This window comes from Pelodiscus sinensis, chromosome 6 (genome assembly GCF_049634645.1).
Source record: "Pelodiscus sinensis isolate JC-2024 chromosome 6, ASM4963464v1, whole genome shotgun sequence".
NCBI classification, from domain to species: domain Eukaryota; kingdom Metazoa; phylum Chordata; order Testudines; family Trionychidae; genus Pelodiscus; species Pelodiscus sinensis.
In genome coordinates, this window is record NC_134716.1 from 83473136 (window position 1) to 83491450 (window position 18315).

The 18315-nt window shown below is 39.5% G+C and overlaps 1 protein-coding gene across 2 annotated transcripts in view; it reads left to right on the forward strand.

Moving 5' to 3' along the window:
- The window catches only part of ARHGEF28 (Rho guanine nucleotide exchange factor 28), a 66713-nt gene that overhangs the window by 32145 nt on the left and 16253 nt on the right, over positions 1-18315 (forward strand). For both annotated transcript variants that reach the window (XM_075932258.1, XM_075932259.1), the window contains 10 exons: positions 1826-2076; positions 2799-2921; positions 4411-4528; positions 5418-5672; positions 7879-7955; positions 8436-8614; positions 9885-9973; positions 11775-11957; positions 14247-14378; positions 15537-15631. In XM_075932258.1, coding sequence (XP_075788373.1) covers positions 1826-2076; positions 2799-2921; positions 4411-4528; positions 5418-5672; positions 7879-7955; positions 8436-8614; positions 9885-9973; positions 11775-11957; positions 14247-14378; positions 15537-15631 — 1502 coding nt within the window. The remainder of the gene's footprint in view (positions 1-1825; positions 2077-2798; positions 2922-4410; positions 4529-5417; positions 5673-7878; positions 7956-8435; positions 8615-9884; positions 9974-11774; positions 11958-14246; positions 14379-15536; positions 15632-18315) is intronic.

Below are 18315 nucleotides of genomic sequence, written 5' to 3' on the forward strand. Positions count from 1 at the left end.
TTTGGGCTGCTTGCAGCTTTGCCTTTGGGGCAGAGAGTTTGTTATAAAAAGAGGGAGGGGCAGGGTGATTAAGAATAACAAATTATAGTTATTCGGGTAATTGAAGGATTGTTAGATCATCATGAAAACATTGCCAGGTACTCCACTTAAAAGAGAGGAAGGAGAAGTGTTGTGCTGCAAGGATATGTATTAGATCACTGCTGCTAAACTTCTCATAAAAGTTCTTGAAAAAGGGGTAAACCCTAACTAATCCAAAGCTGACTGCAAGGAGTTACAAAGGGATCTCACAAAACTGAGCGATTGTGCAACACAAGGACAGATGGATTTCAGTGTTGATAACTGCAAATGAATGCCCACGAGAAAATATAATCCTAACTATTGATACAGAAATGATGGGGTCTGAAATAGCCGTTACCACTCAAGAAAGAGAGCTTGGAATCCTTGTTCCTTAAAAAGGTCTGCTCAGTGTGCAGTGGCAGTTTGAAAACTAAAAAGCTAACTGAATATTGCAAATCAATACGACAAAATACCATATTGCCTTTATATAAAATCATTATATGCCCACATCTTGAATACTGTATTCAGATTTGGCCACCCCATCTCAAAAAAGTTATGTTGGATTTGGAAAAGGTACAGAAAGGGCACAGAAATGAGGAGGGATAGGGAACAGCTTCCCTCTGAGAAGAGATTAAAAAGACTGGGACTTTTCAGTTTGGAAAAGAAATGACTAAAGGCTGGGGGCGGGGAAGGGATATAGGTCTAGAAAATCATGAATGGTGTGGAAAAATAGAATAAGGAAGCATTATACATTCTTTCACTAACATAACACAAGAAGCTGACCTAATTAAATTTATGAACAGCAGATATAAAACAAACAAAATAATTTTTTCACAATCCGCTTGTGGAACTCTTTGACAGGAGATAGTGGAAAGGCCCAAACTATAACAGGGTTCCAATAAGAACAAAATAAGTTAAAGGAGGATAGATCCATCAATGGCTACTAGCCAGACTGGACAGGGATGTTGTCCCTAGCTTCTGTTTGCCAGAAGCTGGGACTGGGCAACAGGGGGATGGATCATGATGATTTCCTCTTCTGTTTATTCCTCCCAACATACCTGGCATTGGTCAATGTCAGCAGATAGGATACTAGGCTTTTATATAGAGCTGAAATGTGTCTGTCCTCTGCTGTGACTCACTAGATCCCACTTCCCTTTCAGAGCTTAGAGAATGCCCAGGAGTCCTGACAGGGTTGGTCTCTCTCTCCCCAGAGTTAGTAACTAAGTAAGACTGTACATTCACATTTTAAGGCTAACTAGTATCCCTTAAGCGACTTACCGTAACACGTTAGTGTTAGAGCTGTGTGTGTCTAATATTTATTTAATTTTCTGTTCTGTTATATAGGAACAATATACAGTGCTCCTGCTAACTTCTAAGTTGTCTGCCAAAAAACAGAGTTTTCCAGTGCTTTAGGTAGCCCTGGGACAGAGATGTGGGGAAGAGGAAGGGCGGAAGGAATGCACAGGTCGCTCCTCCCTCCCCTGCCAAAATCTGAAATGGCGCCCCTGATTGTCCCCTTTGTTCTGTGCTTCCTTTATATCCAAACTCTGTGCCATGGGACAGAAATGATAAAAGAGAAATTGGGTTTATTGGAGAGCAAATGCAACCATAGTGGGGGGAGGAAGATTAGTAATTTTAATGCTTATATGGAAGAAATAATATTTATGTTCATATATTTGAATATAAACCTATGTGGTACATGTCAAATAATGTGAGTGAAAATGTCTAGTTAGATTATTACACTGCACCATCTTCCTTTAATCTACAGAGCTAATGCAAACAGAAGTACACCATATTCACACTCTCTTCATTATGTCTGAAATATTTCGGAAAGGAATGAAAGAAGAATTGCAACTAGATCACAGCACTGTAGACAGAATATTTCCCTGCTTAGATGAACTGCTAGAAATTCACAGGCAATTCTTTTGCACTTTGAAGGAGAGAAGACAGGAATCGTGTGAGGGAGGAAATGAGAGAAATTTTTTAATCAACAGAATTGGAGACATTCTGGTACAGCAGGTAAAGAGATCAGCAAAATTAAATCTTCACATATTCAGGGCTAAAAATTGATATTTTGTAGATTGTATCATGAGCTTTCATGGGCCCAACCCACTTCTTCAGATGACAGGAGTATTAGAAGTCCAGATCCAAGAATAAATAAGGGAAGGGGGTGGGGCAAGAGAAGGAAATGTGGAAGATTAGAATGGAAGATAGTGTGCCAGCCGATATCCCGGTTCATACCATTTGCATAAGAATTAAACTTGTGAATGAAGTGAAGTTCCAACCCTTCTCTGTGTATACTCACTTCATTCACAAGTTTAATTCTTATGCAAATGATATGAACCAGGATATCAGCTGGCTCCCACACTATCTTCCACATCCTAATAACTTAACCAACCAACCTAACAATGGAGGTGCTAATTATTCTTATCAGCCTCTTGTAATTATTTGAACTATCTACTCAATGTCTCTCTTTTTTTCCCTTCCCTCCTTTTTTCTCTTTTTTTCCCTCTTCTGTTCCCCCTTCCCCCCCCTTCCTTCCCTTCTTTATTCTTGGATTTTCTAATACTCCTGTCATCTGAAGAAGTGGGTTGCGCCCATCTACATGTTTTGTTAATCTTTAAGGTACCACTAGACTATTTGTTGTTTAAGTTCTTCCTGTTACAGACTAACTTGGCTACTCCTCTGATACTCTTTATAGTTACATATATGATTACATACAATTTTATTATTTTCATCAGTTTTCAGAGGAAAGTGCCAATAAAATGAAGAAAATATATGGAGAATTTTGTAGTCATCAAAAAGAAGCTGTTAATATCTTTAAAGAGCTGCAACAAAACAAGAAATTCCAGAATTTTATTAAAGTAAGTGCTTATAAAAATGTGAATGTTAACAAAGTGGTCAGAAAATATGTTTGTAATTAGTAGCTCTGACTGAAACAACACAGAGTCTGATTTTAAGAAGCAACCTCTCATTTTATTCATGCAGTCTTGGTGCAAATAATTGTAGATGCAAAGTGAGAAATTGGATTGAGTTTCTTTTCAGAATCCGGTCCGTGATATTCAATAGGTCTATTACAATGGTTTATAAACAAACAGAGTCCTGCTTATCAGAGAGTTGGTAAATTCCATTTTTGTTTAGAGTAGAAAAACTTTGGATTTCAGTCTGTAACAGGCCTACTGACAGGGAGCAGGGAGAGGGGCAAAGGGGGCAATTGCACAGGGGCCTGGTAGAATTAAGGGGGTTTAGGCTGCCATGCTGCAATGGCAACCCTGATCCAGTCCTTTTAAATAGCGCTGCTGTAGCAGCTTGGCAGCAGCTGTGGGAAGCCTCAAAGCTCAGATACATGGAGCCCAGTAGGACAGGAGGAGGCCCTCCTGCTTTAAGCCCCACACACATACCGGCGGAGCGGCAGTGGCAGGAGTGCACTGGAAGGAGGCAGATGCTCCCTGACCACTTTGAACCCCTGCCTGGGTCTGTGGATTGGCTGGGCAGGAGGAGGAGGGTAGAGTGAGTAGGGAGGGTAGACCTGGGCTGGGAACAGAGGGGGGCAATCAGGCTGGGAAGAGACTGAGGGAGCCGATTTCTGACGGGTGCACAGGACTTCAGAGAGCAAAGGCCAAAGGGAGAAGAGGAACTGGGCTGAGAAGGCAAAAGAATGGAGGGAGTTGACTAGTCAACTAACCGATAAGCATAGGCATATTGGTTAGTCAAGTCGACTGTTTGCATTCACACACCACCACCTCCCGTTGCCTCTGATACAGAAGAGTGGGGGGGGGGGAGAGGAAGCAGGATCTAGTGCTGGGGCTCCAGTTTTGTGTATAATTTGCATTTTCTTGGCATTAATTGGAAACGTATTTACAGACTTTCAATAGATGGGAGTAGCAGGATGATATGCATTATTTCAGTGGAGGTCGTGCAGATAATTTAACTTTTTTTTCAGTTTATTCTAGCACACCTAGATCTAATGCCTTTTGTTGTTATTGAATTAATACTGTAATACTGTGTTTCCTAATTTTATTTGGCCACAGAACCCTTTTGAACGCAAAAAGAATTTTGTGGAACCCCTGACGCACTGTGCGCACAGTGCTGAATAGTGACATCATCGTCTCCACTCTCTGGCTAAGCTGGTATTACACAGGGACACTTATTGTGCCAAACACAAATGAAAATTGTTTGAAATAAAATTCTTAAATGAATGAAAATTCCATTCCATTACAATAATTCTGGTTGTAATGGAATTTTCTCACAGAACCCCTATTTTCACTCCACAGAAGAACACCATTTGGGAAACACTGCTTTAATATAACTTTCCTACTTACAATAAAATATGCATATTTATTTTTTTAAAAGCTGCGAAATAGCAATCTTTTGGCTAGACGTCGGGGAATCCCAGAATGCATTCTGCTTGTCACACAGCGCATCACAAAATACCCAGTTCTGGTAGAAAGGATACTGCAGTATTCAAAAGGTGAGTAATCGAATCAGTTTTGTTTTGTGTCAGAGATAAATCTGGAACCTTAATTTTTCTTTTGTATATATGCAACATAGTTCCAAAGCATGACATTTGCAGTTGTGCCAAGAGCCAGCACAAAGCTTGTGTGCATCACTTAAGCTCTCTATAGGAGATAAATGTCACACAAACTAAACATCTGGCATATATTTTGTTAAGAATGGGCAAACTTAAAAGTTTCAGAGGTCATGTTCAGATAAACCTCAAAAATCTGAAGAATCTAATTGTTTTAGCAGAAGATCTTGAATGTCAGATGTGGATTTTTTTGGAAAACTATTTAAATGAATTCAAGGGATTGTCTTATAACTGGTGCTGTGCAATAAATAGTATAAAATGTTTTCCATGAATAGTCATACAAAATTGCTTCAATTCTCTCTGTGCCTTCTTTGAATATTATAGTGATCAATAAACTAAATGGTATATTTGCAAAAATGGAGAGTATGCAATTATTCATGCTGTGAACCAAATTATCTTATTTTTATCCAATCAGGAACACCACATGCCATGTGATCTATGTATCTAAAGTACATTTTAAATATTGAATACTGGAAGTAAATTGCTTAAAAAGAATCACCAGTACGTGAATCATTAGCAGAAACTATTTGGCAAATAATTGTTACTGTTGAATAAATCTGAGGTAATTACAAGTTGCTGAGGGACATATCACAAACATAAAAAAGGCAACATTTTTCATACAAATTACTTATCAGAAAATAATTTCCTAAGTATACTTACAACATAGCTGTTGGTTTATCAGCCTTAATCTGTGTTAATCAGCTCATATAAAATGAGGAAAAGTATCATCTCTTGACACTCTGTAATATTGCCTGTTCTTTGTTTCACACAGAAGGAACAGAAGAGCATAAAGATTTATGCAGCGCCCTTTGCCTGATTAAGGACATGATTGCAGCAGTAGACTTGAAAGTCAATGATTATGAGAAAAGCCAAAAATTGCTAGAGATTCTCAGTAAGATTGAAAATAAAACTTTTACCAAGCTGAAAAATGGCCATGTTTTCAGGAAGCAGGACCTAAAAAAGAAAGAGAGGACACTTTTGCATGAAGGTTTAGTGTACTGGAAAACTGCTACCGGACGTTTCAAAGGTACCTAATCTTTACAAAGAAATGTCATAGCTCTTTATTTGCAAATAATGTATGAGGATTAACATTTGGGTTAACAAGACAAAAAAATAGTAACAAAATTTCACAAAAGGGAGTTTGTGAAGTAGTAGAATTTAAGGTACTATAAAAGGAACAAGAAATGCTGCTAGTCTCTGACATGATTCCAGAAAATGTTATGGTTTGTATGTGATGGACAGCATACCTAGACGTAGAGCCAGATTCAGACATGACATAACCACAAACACAAAATTCTTGCACACTGCTGCTATTTACATTTCTTGCTGCACACCTGTCCCTTTGCCCCCGTAGCATGCAGTTTACATGCACGCTGTCTTGCATTGTACTGACATGTAATTTTACACCACCAAGTACCTCACATGTGATTTTGTACTCTGATGTCAAAATCATACTCGCCTACACTTGCAATACCCTTGTTTGAAAAGAAAACCAAGGATGAAATTCTACTAGAGCCACATATTTATGCCAAAATACAGAATTCAGTCTTCAGTATACAAGAACAGCCATACTGGGTCAGACCAAAAGTCTGTCTAGACCAATATCTTGTTTTCAGACAGTGGCCAATGTCAGATGCCTCAGAGGGAATAAACAGAACAGATAATCCTCAAGTGATCCATCCATTGTAACCCATTTCTAGTTTCTGACAAACAGAGGTTAGGGACACCGTTCTGTCCATGCTGGTGAATAGCTGTTGATGGACCTATCCTTCATGAATTGATCTAGCTCTTTTTTTAACCCTGTTTTAATGTTGGATTCACAGTATCCTTTGTCAAGGAGTTCCACAGGTTGACCATGTGTTGTGTGAAGAAATACTTCCTTTTTTAAAAATCCTGCTACCTATTAATTCCATCTGAAGAAGTGGGCTGTGCCCATGAAAGTTCATGATACCATCTACATGTTTTGTTAGTCTTTAAAGTGCTACCATTCTACTTTTTGTTTTTAAGTTTATCCTGTGTAGGCTAACTCGGCTACCCCTCTGAAGCTTAGTTTTTGTGTTATGGGAAGGAGTAAATAACTCTTCTTTTTCACTTTTATCACATTACTCATGATTTTATAGACCTCTATCATATCCCTCCTTTGTGTCTTTTCCAACTGATAAATTCCAATCTCATTGATTTCTTCTCATATGGCAGCCATTACATACCCCTCGTCATTTTTGTTGTCCTTTTCTGAACTTTTTCCAAGATATCTTTTTTGAGATGTGGCAACCACATCTGCATGCAGTTCAAGATTTGGATGTACCATGGATTATATAGAGGCAATAAAATATTCTCCATCTCATTCTCAGTCCCTTTCTTAATGATTCACAGCATTCTGTTTGCTTTTTTGACTGCTGCTGCACATTGAATGCATGTTTTCAGAGAGTTATTCACAATGACTCTAAAATCTCTCTCTTGAGTGATAACAGATAATTTAGTCTCCACCATATTATACATATAGTTAGGATCGTGTTTTCCAATATGCATTACTTTGCATTTATCAACATTAAAATTCATCTGCCATTTTGATGACTAGTCGTTTAGTTGTGTGAGATCCTTTTGAAGCCCTTCACAGTCTGCTTTGGAGTTAACTATCTTAAGCAGTTTAGTATCATCCACAAATTTTTCCACTTCACTGTTTATCTCTTTCTCCAGATCATTTATGAATATATTGAATATGATTAGTCCCAGTTTGGACCCCTTGGGGACACTACTAGTTACCTCTCTTCATTATGAAACCTGACCCCACATAACTTTCTTTTCTACTGTTATTAACATCCCATTAAAAGCCATCTATTCTTACATTTATAAATTAGAAAAAAAGGCGCACATGCTTTTACCCATACTTCCCGGTGCTGTGATTATAACAACAATACCAAACTAAGTTATTGTGGGCATCTCTTTGGATGCAATTTCTCCAAAGAATATTGAGTCGCTTCAGGAAGAAGTTCTGGAAATTGGATGAGTGTTCCAGCATTCTGCTGCAGGAAGGTGGCAGCTAAAAGTGCTGTTGTTCACACAAACTATAAAATGGTAGCCTGAAGTTGCTTTGAGCATATTGTGATGCGATGCAGATATTGCTTGCTCAGTTTACTGTAAGAATTCTAAACTGTTTGTCAGCATTTGTTTTCAACATAAAAGAAGAAATAGATATCTTTCTTTCATTAAAACCACTCTCTTTTTATTAAAAGATAGTTTAGCTCTGCTTCTAACTGATGTGCTGCTGTTTTTACAAGAAAAAGACCAAAAATACATATTTGCAACTGTTGTAAGTATATAAACATTTTTAATACAGATTTTAGATATTTTATTGCATGTTTATTATAAATTAGATGTTTTTCTAAGTTTTGTTATCCAATTATGCGAACAGTAAGATTGATTATTTTTTTGTGGTGCTAGAAATCTTGTCTCAGCAAAAATGTATTTGTCAATGGAAAAATTAAGATTATTTCTAAAGCTAAAATATATGTTTTAAATTTTATCCCAATAATTTATTCCTAGGACAATGTAAAATAAATCATAATTTGATAATTGAACGGGATACTTGATAGATTTCTTGGTTGCCTGATCATTCAAAACTTGAGCCTACCCAGCTGGTCTTTGGCAAAATCCACTAAGATGGTCCACTAAGACCATAAAAAATCAAGACTGCCAAATTCATCTTAAAGTAACAGTTGTGCTTTTAGAATCCTTATCTTCTGTAATAGGATCATTTTTCTTCTATGTATGTTGTGATTATTTCCTATAGGACCAGAAGCCTTCTGTTATATCCCTTCAGAAGCTGATAGTCAGAGAGGTAGCCAATGAAGAAAGAGGGATGTTTCTGATTAGTGCTTCATCTGCGGGGCCGGAGATGTATGAGATTCATACAAACTCTAAAGAAGAACGCAATACCTGGATGAGGCAGATTCAAGATGCAGTGGAAAGGTATAGGAGGCTGTTGTATTTCTTTTTACCATGCAAACCAGGCACTTGTCTTATGGCAAGAAGTGAGTATCACTAGAGCTATGTGAAGCCTGTCAGTTCTGGGTTGCATGAGGCTCAGCAAGCCATTTTGCTTGTTAATGATGTGTCACGTGGATTTTTGCCCCACGGCCAAATTCATGAATGGTGTAAGTGAGCTCAGGATTTTTGGACACTGGTGTCTGGCTCCCACTACTCAGTTTGGTGCATTGCCAAATACGCACTGGAGTCGAGTCGCCTGCTTGTTCCAGTAGTAAATAGAGTTTCTCCGAGCTAATGTCAGAAGCTGCATACTCTTCCCTTTCCCTATGAGACTTCATGGGCAGGTCAGCTCAACTTCCCTTTCTTGTTCCCTTTCTTTGTCTTTGGTATTTATGATATTCTGGGATTCTGTACAAACCCCCAGACCTTCTCATGTCCTTGGGAAATCTACCTCATCTCTTCATGGTATAGCCAGTTGGCTTGCTGCTTCAACTTTAGTTATTTGGGACTTGAAAAGTCAAGTCTTCTCCCAGTCCCCCAAAATATCTTCACAGTACCACAGTTATGAGGGGGCTAATCTTTCATTCTTAAAGACATTGGAGGGAAGGTCAAGGCACACTGTTGGCCTCAATCTTTGCCCTATTTGCAGATCTGTTGGACTGAGTATTTGTCAAATTTGAAGATCTGTTATGAAATATTTGCACAATTGTTGCTATCACAGTTATGTTCCCTTTTTGGCAGTCCTATTATGGCGAAGAGGAACTTAGAGCTTCATTTCTAACTACAGATTGAACTTCTCTGGTCTGGCAACATGTGTGGTCCAGCATGGTTTTAGTTAGCTGGATGTTCACTTATCATGAGTGTGGCCAAGTTTCCCACAGTCCCATAAAGTTTGTTCACAGCCACCAGTCCTGGCTCTCAGTGTTCTGTGCTGTTATTTAGCTCTAATTTACCCCTAATGTCTTCTAAGAGCCCAATAAGCAGTAGAAATATTGGTCATACTGCTAGAAATACTGACAACCTATGGTTTGGCAAATTCTCTGATTAAGCACCAGTCAGGGTGCAGGAGTAGAGAGGTTCAACCTGTATTTAATGTTTTAAAAAGAAGCTGCAGAAGGATTTACTTCTCTGTTAGAGCAGAAGTTGCTAATGTTGCATTTTAATTTTTTTTTACGGCTGAAAAATGGACGTGTGTGTGTGTGTTATGCAGATTTTTATTTATCTGCCTTTTGTTTTCATTTCAACATTAAAGTTGCCCAGAGGAAGAAGGAAAAATTAGTGAATCTGATGAGGACAGACAGATAGCTGAGGCCAAAGCAGCCAAGATTCAAAAATATCAAGGTACAGTGCCTCTTACACTATGCTTAAAATAACAATGCCAGAGAGTTATGAGTGTAAAATATAATCTGGATGACTGACTAATAAAGGGATGTACAACAGGTACTCAAACACCATAGTGATGTCTTCAAATTGGCTGGATTGACAGATAAGCAGAAGTGGTAAAATGGGAGTGCTTTGATATGTGTGACTTGAGTCTAGATGAATTTCTTTCTTTGATATTTCACTGTATCCATCCATTTTATATTTTTACCCCACTGCAGCCAATACAAGAAAAGGTATTTTTAAAACAAAAGAAATGGATGTTTTCAAATAGGCATTGAACTGGTATACTTCTTTATTTACCTTGGGCCAGTCTCAGCCAAACAGCTTGCAAATCACACCGAGTGCCTGTGTGTAGCTGCAGCCTACCAGCTACTCATCAGCCGAACCCTGGCTTCCAGCAGCCTTGATAACCACTTGAAGAGTTACCCAACATACCCACAGTCCCATACTTTCACCAAATATGTGTGTTCTGCACTCTGCAGCTCTCTCTTGGACAGTTCAAATATTAGAGGCCCGTTGCCTTTATTAAAGGTCAATACATAATAGTTTGCTGCTTTAATCAAAACTAATTCAGTGTTGCATTTAAACTGTATTGTTTAGTAAATGGAGTTAAAGAATAAAACAAGCTTAGTTAGTGATAGAAGAGAAATAAAGATAAAATACGTGTAATAACTAAAAATAAGCAACCTAGACTTAGTTTATGGTTGAATTCTTACCACAGGTTCCTAGCAATATTGCTGATCAGATTTTCAAGCCAAGATCTCTCATAGAGTCCAAAGGCTGGTTCCTTTCTCTTCTTGGGAAAAGAGAGAGACTCCAGGGTGTTTTTGCATCTCACTTGTGTCCAGACCCCCTTTAAAATGCATTTTCCTGAGGGTTACCCCTTAAGATAGTTTCTGGGAATGGAGACAAGAGCCTTGTGGTAAAAGAGATTCCATGTTGTTTGTGAAATGCATTTTGATCTGTGCATGCCTGTCCGCCCCAACCTTGCTATCAAATATTGGCCACTTCATGGATGATTGCCAATCTGATTTGGTGGCACCTGGCTAGAGGGGCCAATTTGTCTTTTGTCTTTGAAAAACACATTTCTCCTCTATCCCAGATTGGTCTGATGGATACATTTCATTAATAATTCCAATTTATAGTCATAACTTTACATATAATGTTGCTACACACATTTCACTATGATATTATTATTGACCTGCAAATTATTAGTTTTCAAATGATACCTCACAAGGTATATTTTGTACAAAGATTATAATCACATATAGGTATGAATAATAGAGCCATATTTGGTCATAATGGGGAGACAACTTTAGATCTCCTCTGGGACCTTCTTGGTGGAGGCTGATTAGAGATGCACTGAATCCTTAGCCAGACCTCCTTCCTGGAATTGGCCATTTTGGGGGCTGTATCAGATGGCTGAAGGGTCCACAATATAGTCAAGATTACATCATCAAAATTCCTCAATGGTCAGTCTTTCTGCCACTGTGCAGATTTTTCTGCCAGGATCTGTACCAGCTTTCATCAGTGCAGACATGGCCAGAATGAATCTTGTCCCTTCCCGTTTACAAAAGGTATCATGCAAACTGAGTTGTTCCTTGGGTCCTGTATTGCTCCCTGTAAGTATTTAGTAGCTTTGAATTAGCAATGAGTATGTGGCAGATGGATAAGAAGAGCAGTGGGGAGTGTACCCTACCATCAGAACAGAATGGTGTTATTGCTGACATAATATGTTCATAATATGTTTGGTTAATAGAATCTCTAAGTAACCAGGACCAGCAGATCTGCAGTTATTTGGAAGACAAACTGCATATCTATGCAGAGCTTGGAGATATGAGTGGATTTGAGGATGTCCATGTGGAACCCCATCTCCTTATCAAACCTGACTCAGGAGAAATGCCACAGGCTTCCTCATTGCTGGCAGCAGCCCTCAAGGAAGGTGAGATTGAGATTGACAAGAAGGAAATGAGGCAATGACTGTACAACACAAACACTGGCTTGCAAGTTTCCTCAGCAGTACTCAACCCCTGCTCAGCCTCAGGATCTGCCCCACTCCAACCTTTCCCTTAAATCCCCATCTGCACCCTGCCTCTTCCTGTCCCTGCTCTGCCTCAGGCCACCTCTCTTGGAAGTCTATTCTAGACCTTAACTACTCTTACAGTTTTTACTAATATCTAATCTCCCTTGCTGCAGATAAAGCCCATTACTATTTGTGCTGCCTTCAGTGGACATGCAGAACAATTGATCACTATCCCCTTTATACTAGTCCTTTACAGATTTGAAAACTCATATTAGATCCCCCTCAGTCTTCTTTTTCCAAGACTAAACATGCCCAATTTTTTAACCTTTCCTCATATGTCAGAATTTCTAATCCTTTATATTTTTGTTGCTCTTTGTGTGCTCTCTCCAGTTTGAACATGATACTCAAAACTGGACAAAGTACCCGGCTGAAGCCTCATCAATGCAAAGAAGATTGGGACAGTTGCCTCCTGTCTTTTTACATATGACACTCTAGTCAACACACCATAGAATGAGAGTACCTTTTTCACAACTTTATCTCATTGTTGGTACACATTCAATTTGTGATCTACTGTAAATCCCAGATCCTTTTCAGCAATACTATCACCTAGCTAATTATCCCCCATTTTGTGGTTGTACATTTGATTTTTCCTTCCTGAGCATAGTACTCTGTACTTTTCCCTATTGAAATTCATCTTTTTTATTTCAGACCAGTTCTCCAGTTTGTCAAGGTCATTTTGAATTCTAATCCTGTCTTCTGAATTAGGGCTGTAAGCGATTAATCAACTATCCAATAAGCCAAAGCTTATTGGATAGTCAACACACTAATTGACTAGTCACTCCCTCCCCCCTTTCTGCTTCTGTCACAAAGAGAAAATGGGGGAGAAGGGGAAGACCGGGGATGCAGGCTCTAGCTCTGTGGGAGGGTGCAGAGCCCCCACTGAGGGCTCTTGTACATTTTAAAGATTGAAATGCTGCATGGAACCCAGGGACAGCAGGGGACTCTGAGTTCCCCACTGGTCCTAGGCTCCAGGTGAGGCTTCCTCTTTGAAATGTACAAGAGCCCCAGCAGGGACTCTTGTGCATTTCAAAGTTGGAACACTGCTTGGAGCCCAGGGCCAGCAGGAGTCCCCCAGTGATCCCGGGCTCAATCTTTGAAATGTACAAGAGGGCTCATGCACATTTCAAAGGACTAGCGTGGCGTTCTGCCTTATTGACTCATCAAGTAGTCGATGGAAATCCCATCGACTATTTGATTAATTAATTAATTGAAATTTAACATCCTTATTCTGAAGTGTTCCCTCCTATCTTTGTGTTCGCCACAAATTTTATAAGTAAACCCTCAACTCTGCTATCAGTGAAAATGTTGACTAGTACCAGACCCAGCATAGAACTCCACAGGACCTTATAGATAGTACCTCCCAGTTTGACAGCGAACAATTGACCACTAATCTTTGAGACTCAGTTGTGCACCCCTTTCAGTAATTTCATGTTGATCACACTTTCAGTTTGCTTATGAGAATGTCATGTGGGACTGTATCTAAAGCCTTATTGAATTCAAGATATAGCATGTGTACTTATCCCCACCCTCAAACACCCCTGTCAAAGAAGGAAACTGTGATTCAGGATAGGTGAAATCTGTAGGGAAAAAATTGCCCATGTTTTGGAGATGTTCATGAATGGAAGAATATTTTTTTCTAATATTATTTGAAACAAATCATATTTGAATGAAATGTATTGAGTCACACTGTCTACTCAGAGAGACAAATTTACAGTGCAAAACACCAAGTTCTCAAAGGAAGTTCATCAGTTACCAAGTTCATTAGTTGCCAAGAAGATATCATTCAGTTGCTGGAAAGTTGTATTTCTATTTTCATAGTGGAGCCTGAGCTCTCTGTGGGTGCATTTTTTGAAATAATTATCTCCTGGTTATAAGCTAAAAACAATCATGTGTATGGGAACCCTGGGTAAGTCATTCACAACTAAGTGTAATGGAGCAAACGCACATCCTCCTCATTCTACCCATTTTCTATTTTGATTTTCCTTCCCACCTCCATTTCTCTTGACTGTGCCTTAGACATCAGGGTTTTCAAACTGATGTTACAGTAATTCCCAAAGGGGATCATTTTGCAGTACAAAGATACTGTAATTGTTTGTGCAGAATGCAGTTGTTTCTTGAGTTTGTCATGTATCATATTTTCCACTCCAGCTGAAAGCCTCCATGTTGCTGTAACATCGTCACAAGCAAATGACACAAACAGGTCATCAGAGGAGAGTCCTGGAGAACCAAGCTTGAGACTCTCACCTAGTACCAATGAAATAGTTGACTCGTCTACTGATTGTAAGTAAAACCTGCTGCTTTTACTTTCTCAGATAACAGTACCAATTATCTCAGGATGTTTCCCAATCTTCTGCATTCCAGAACAGTATAGGATCAATAAAGATTGGTGTTGTAGTAGTAGTAGTAGTAGCAGTAAGAATAAAAACCATATACAAAAGAGCAGATCCTCAGCTGGTTACATTGTCATAGCTTCATTGAAGTCAGTGGAGGATCTACCCTGATGTGTATCTTCCTCCAATCTACATTAGTATTCCATATGGCTGCATCTATGCTACATGCTTCTTGTGCAAGAAGCCTTTTGCGCAATAGTTTTTGCACAAAAACTTCTTGCGCAAGCGCACGTCCACACCTCAAAGCACATTGCAAAAGCCATGTGCTTTTGCACAAGAGAGCATCCACACTGCATGGACGCACTTGCGCAAGAAAGCTCTGATGACCATTCAAAGAATGGCCATCAGAGCACCTGTTGAGTGCTCTGGAGCGTCCACACTTGCCTTCTTGCACAATAGTTGTAGCGCTAAAAACAGTTATGCCTCAGAAAAGGAGGTTTAACCTATAGCGGAAAAAGCCCTCTGTTCTGCTGTTTAACTGCCCATTTAATTGTGCAAGAGCTCATTTGAGGTGTGGCTGTTCCTCAGGTTTTTGCGCAAAAATGTTGTAGTGTAGACATAGCCTATATGTAGTAAATACGCTATTTCGTCTTCACTATTCAACTCCAGAGCAAGCATATATTGCTTTTTAAATATTTTCTGCTGACTTTCATGAGAGGCTCTGTGAATCAATTGATGTGCAGAACTTGACAGTCCAATAATTTATGGCTATTACACAGTGTAGGTTTCTTAATTTGCATTGAAAATGTGAGTTGAAAATTCTGGTACTAAACTCTGCAAAACTACTGATACAGTGAAGTTTCAGTTATATTTATTTACTGCAGATATTTTTATGGGTGAGACATTTCTTATTTATTTGAGATAGGAAAGAAAGAAAATGTCACCTTCCCTCTCTCATCTGTAATTTCAGTATACTGTAGGTTCATCATACTGTATGTATTGGCACACTTTTTCTGAAAAGAGAAACAATTTCATGTTTAGCATCTTTCTTCTCCCTCTCCCCCCCCGGTCTCTCTCTCTCACACTTTGTTGGGGTATTCATCACTAGCTACAGAAATAAAAGGAGATGAAGAATCTTTTGACTTCAATCCCAGGATTTGTCATGCTGTGAATGAAGTGGCAGATTCTGTGCTGGAGGAAAAGGTACTGTAAATAACGTATCTTTCTGTGAGGTTGTATAGCACGCACCCTGATGATCTGGAGGTGCCTGCAGTGAAGATAGATAAGGAGGTAGATAAATTAACAATACTCTGGAATTGGACTGTATGTATGTTCACAGGACGGGACTGGGTGCATTTTATTAAGTCCAAATAAAGAAATGAAACGAAGGTCACTGGTTAATCCATAAATGTTTTTAGAAAAATCACTTTGGCAGACTTACAAGCCTGTGAGCTGGAGCAGCAGCCTCTCTGTACCATTTCTGCATTGTTCATGCTACTGGATCACTGGACTTGACCCACTACTATCACCATCCTTAACACCAGCTTATGTTGAGCTGATAGTGGGACCCCCTTCATTCTCTGGCACATGGCAGTGAAAGTCTCCCCTCTCCCCACTTTGGCACAAATAGGACTTGTGCTGTCTGTCCTTACCAGGGTGATTTCCCTGATAAAACAGGTTTGATGTTCTTACACAGAGTAACTTTTGAATGTTAAGTAGATACAAAAGAGAACAATTTCACAATAAGAGAAACAACCACCATTTCAAAATCTTTAAACAACTCATGCAATGAATCCAAAACTGTCAGACTCAAACATCTCCTCTAGATGGAGCATGCATATGAAACACTACAGGCAGCAGCAGCAGCAAGATGCTTTTTCAGAAAATTAGAACAGGGGTCAAAATTGGGCAAAAAATAAGGACTTTCTATGGAGGAAGGAGCAATCTGAGAGCTTTACAGAGAAGCAGAAAATGGGAAAGAGAGAGAGATGGGAGAAAAGTACTAAAAATGGAAAGCAAAATTGTAAAAATGTTTGAAAAAGGAAAAAAGCCAGCAGAGGGGTAAAAGTGAGAGAAAGTGGACTAAGATGCACTAAATCCACTTCGGGTTTTGAGAAGAACTATCTCAGAGTTGGGGCTTTAAGCCAAAACAGCTGGGAAGGAAAGTTTCATGCTGTGCAATAAATCAGAGTCACCAAGAGATGGCAGTCTAACCACAGACAAGAGAAGAGACAAGGGATTTCAGGAATAGCTGATGTTCTCAAATAATTAGAAAAAGGTCATGGGCACCAAGGGTACGTCTAGACTACATGCCTCTGTCGCCAAAGGCATGTAGATTAGGCTACCAGGCATAGGCATAGGCTACCAGGCATAGGCATTTAAATAATCGCCGCTTCATTTAAATTTACATGGCTGCCGCGCTGAGCCAACAAACAGCTGATCAGCTGTTTGTCGGCTCAGCGCGGTAGTCTGGACGCACGGGGGTCGACATCAAAGGCATTTGTCAACCATCCAGGTAAACCTCATCCCAGGAGGCATACCTGGGTGGTCGACAAATGCCTTTGATGTCGACACCTGCGCGTCCAGACTACCGCGCTGAGCCGACAAACAGCTGATAAGCTGTTTGTTGGCTCAGCGCAGCAGCCATGTAAATTTAAATGAAGCGGCGATTATTTAAATCGCTGCTTCATTTTCCTATGCCTGGTAGCCTAATCTATATGCCTCTGGCGACAGAGGCATGTAGTCTAGACGTACCCCAAGTGTCCAATACCATATTCTGATTGGCCATTCACCATTTTTTGTGATGTCAGCTGCCAGCCAGGCACAGCTGTGATTTCAGTTCCATTTCATGCCCATTAATGGCTGATCACTTTTTTCTCCCTAGAAATCCCCTTCTCCATAAGACATGTGGGATGTTAAAGCAATCACCCTCTGTCCTGCCATCTGTGCCAGTCTTTCCACCTTTCCTTCTCTTGGTCCCTCCTTCCTGCTTGTGACTTGTCCCCCTTTTTCTGCCTCACGGTCCCCCTCTTTCCTACTGCAACTTTAACCAAAGCTGCCTACCTACTTCTTCAGTGCTGCTCAGCTCTGCAACCTGGCCACATGGGAAAGCTGCTGTTTCCATTTTTAAGTGATCCTGCTGCACTGGGACTTCAGCAGCAGCTTCTGACTCTTCCATTTCTGTCCTCACTTTTCTGTTATCAAAACTAAATCAGGCCCTTAATTTATTCTTTGTAACAGAAAGTAGGACTCAGCAGTAAGTTTTGGTGCACAAACTGCTGCTGAAGATATGGCTGTTGTCATGAAGAAGTTAGAGTCCAAATATTCCAGGCAACCAAAAACAGTAGAAGACTAATCCCAAAGGTATTAAAAATAGTCAGGAAAGGATTGTGTTTGGCCTCTTTCATATTTATTTTTCCTTAACCTTCTCATAGGAGCAACTTTTTCATAATGGAAGGATTGTGGGTTACTTTTCCACTCCTGTCTAAACCCCCATTCCTACATTTTAAATACTGTAGTCTTAAGAAAAAAAATGAAATGTAAAATTAATGACCCAGCTCCAATTGCAGCAAGCCTCGATAGAATTCATATTAGTAAGCTATTGGTGCACTTTTCGGGGGGCTGAAGGCTCTCACCCTTCTGCTTTATGCTTCATAACACATTTAAAGCAATCATCCTAGTCTGCTAGTTACAAGCCCTGTTGTAGTTTCTTGCTGTGTTATTACATAGCTAGTGGTTCTTCAGGAATCTGTTACAACTGATTGTAAGCAACACAGGTCACTCTACAGTACATGATGTGATAAGAATATTGTTCTTGCAAAACTGTCAAGGAAGCAAAGCATTAATGGAAATACCATTTCTTAGTAGGATTTCTCCACATTGGGGTT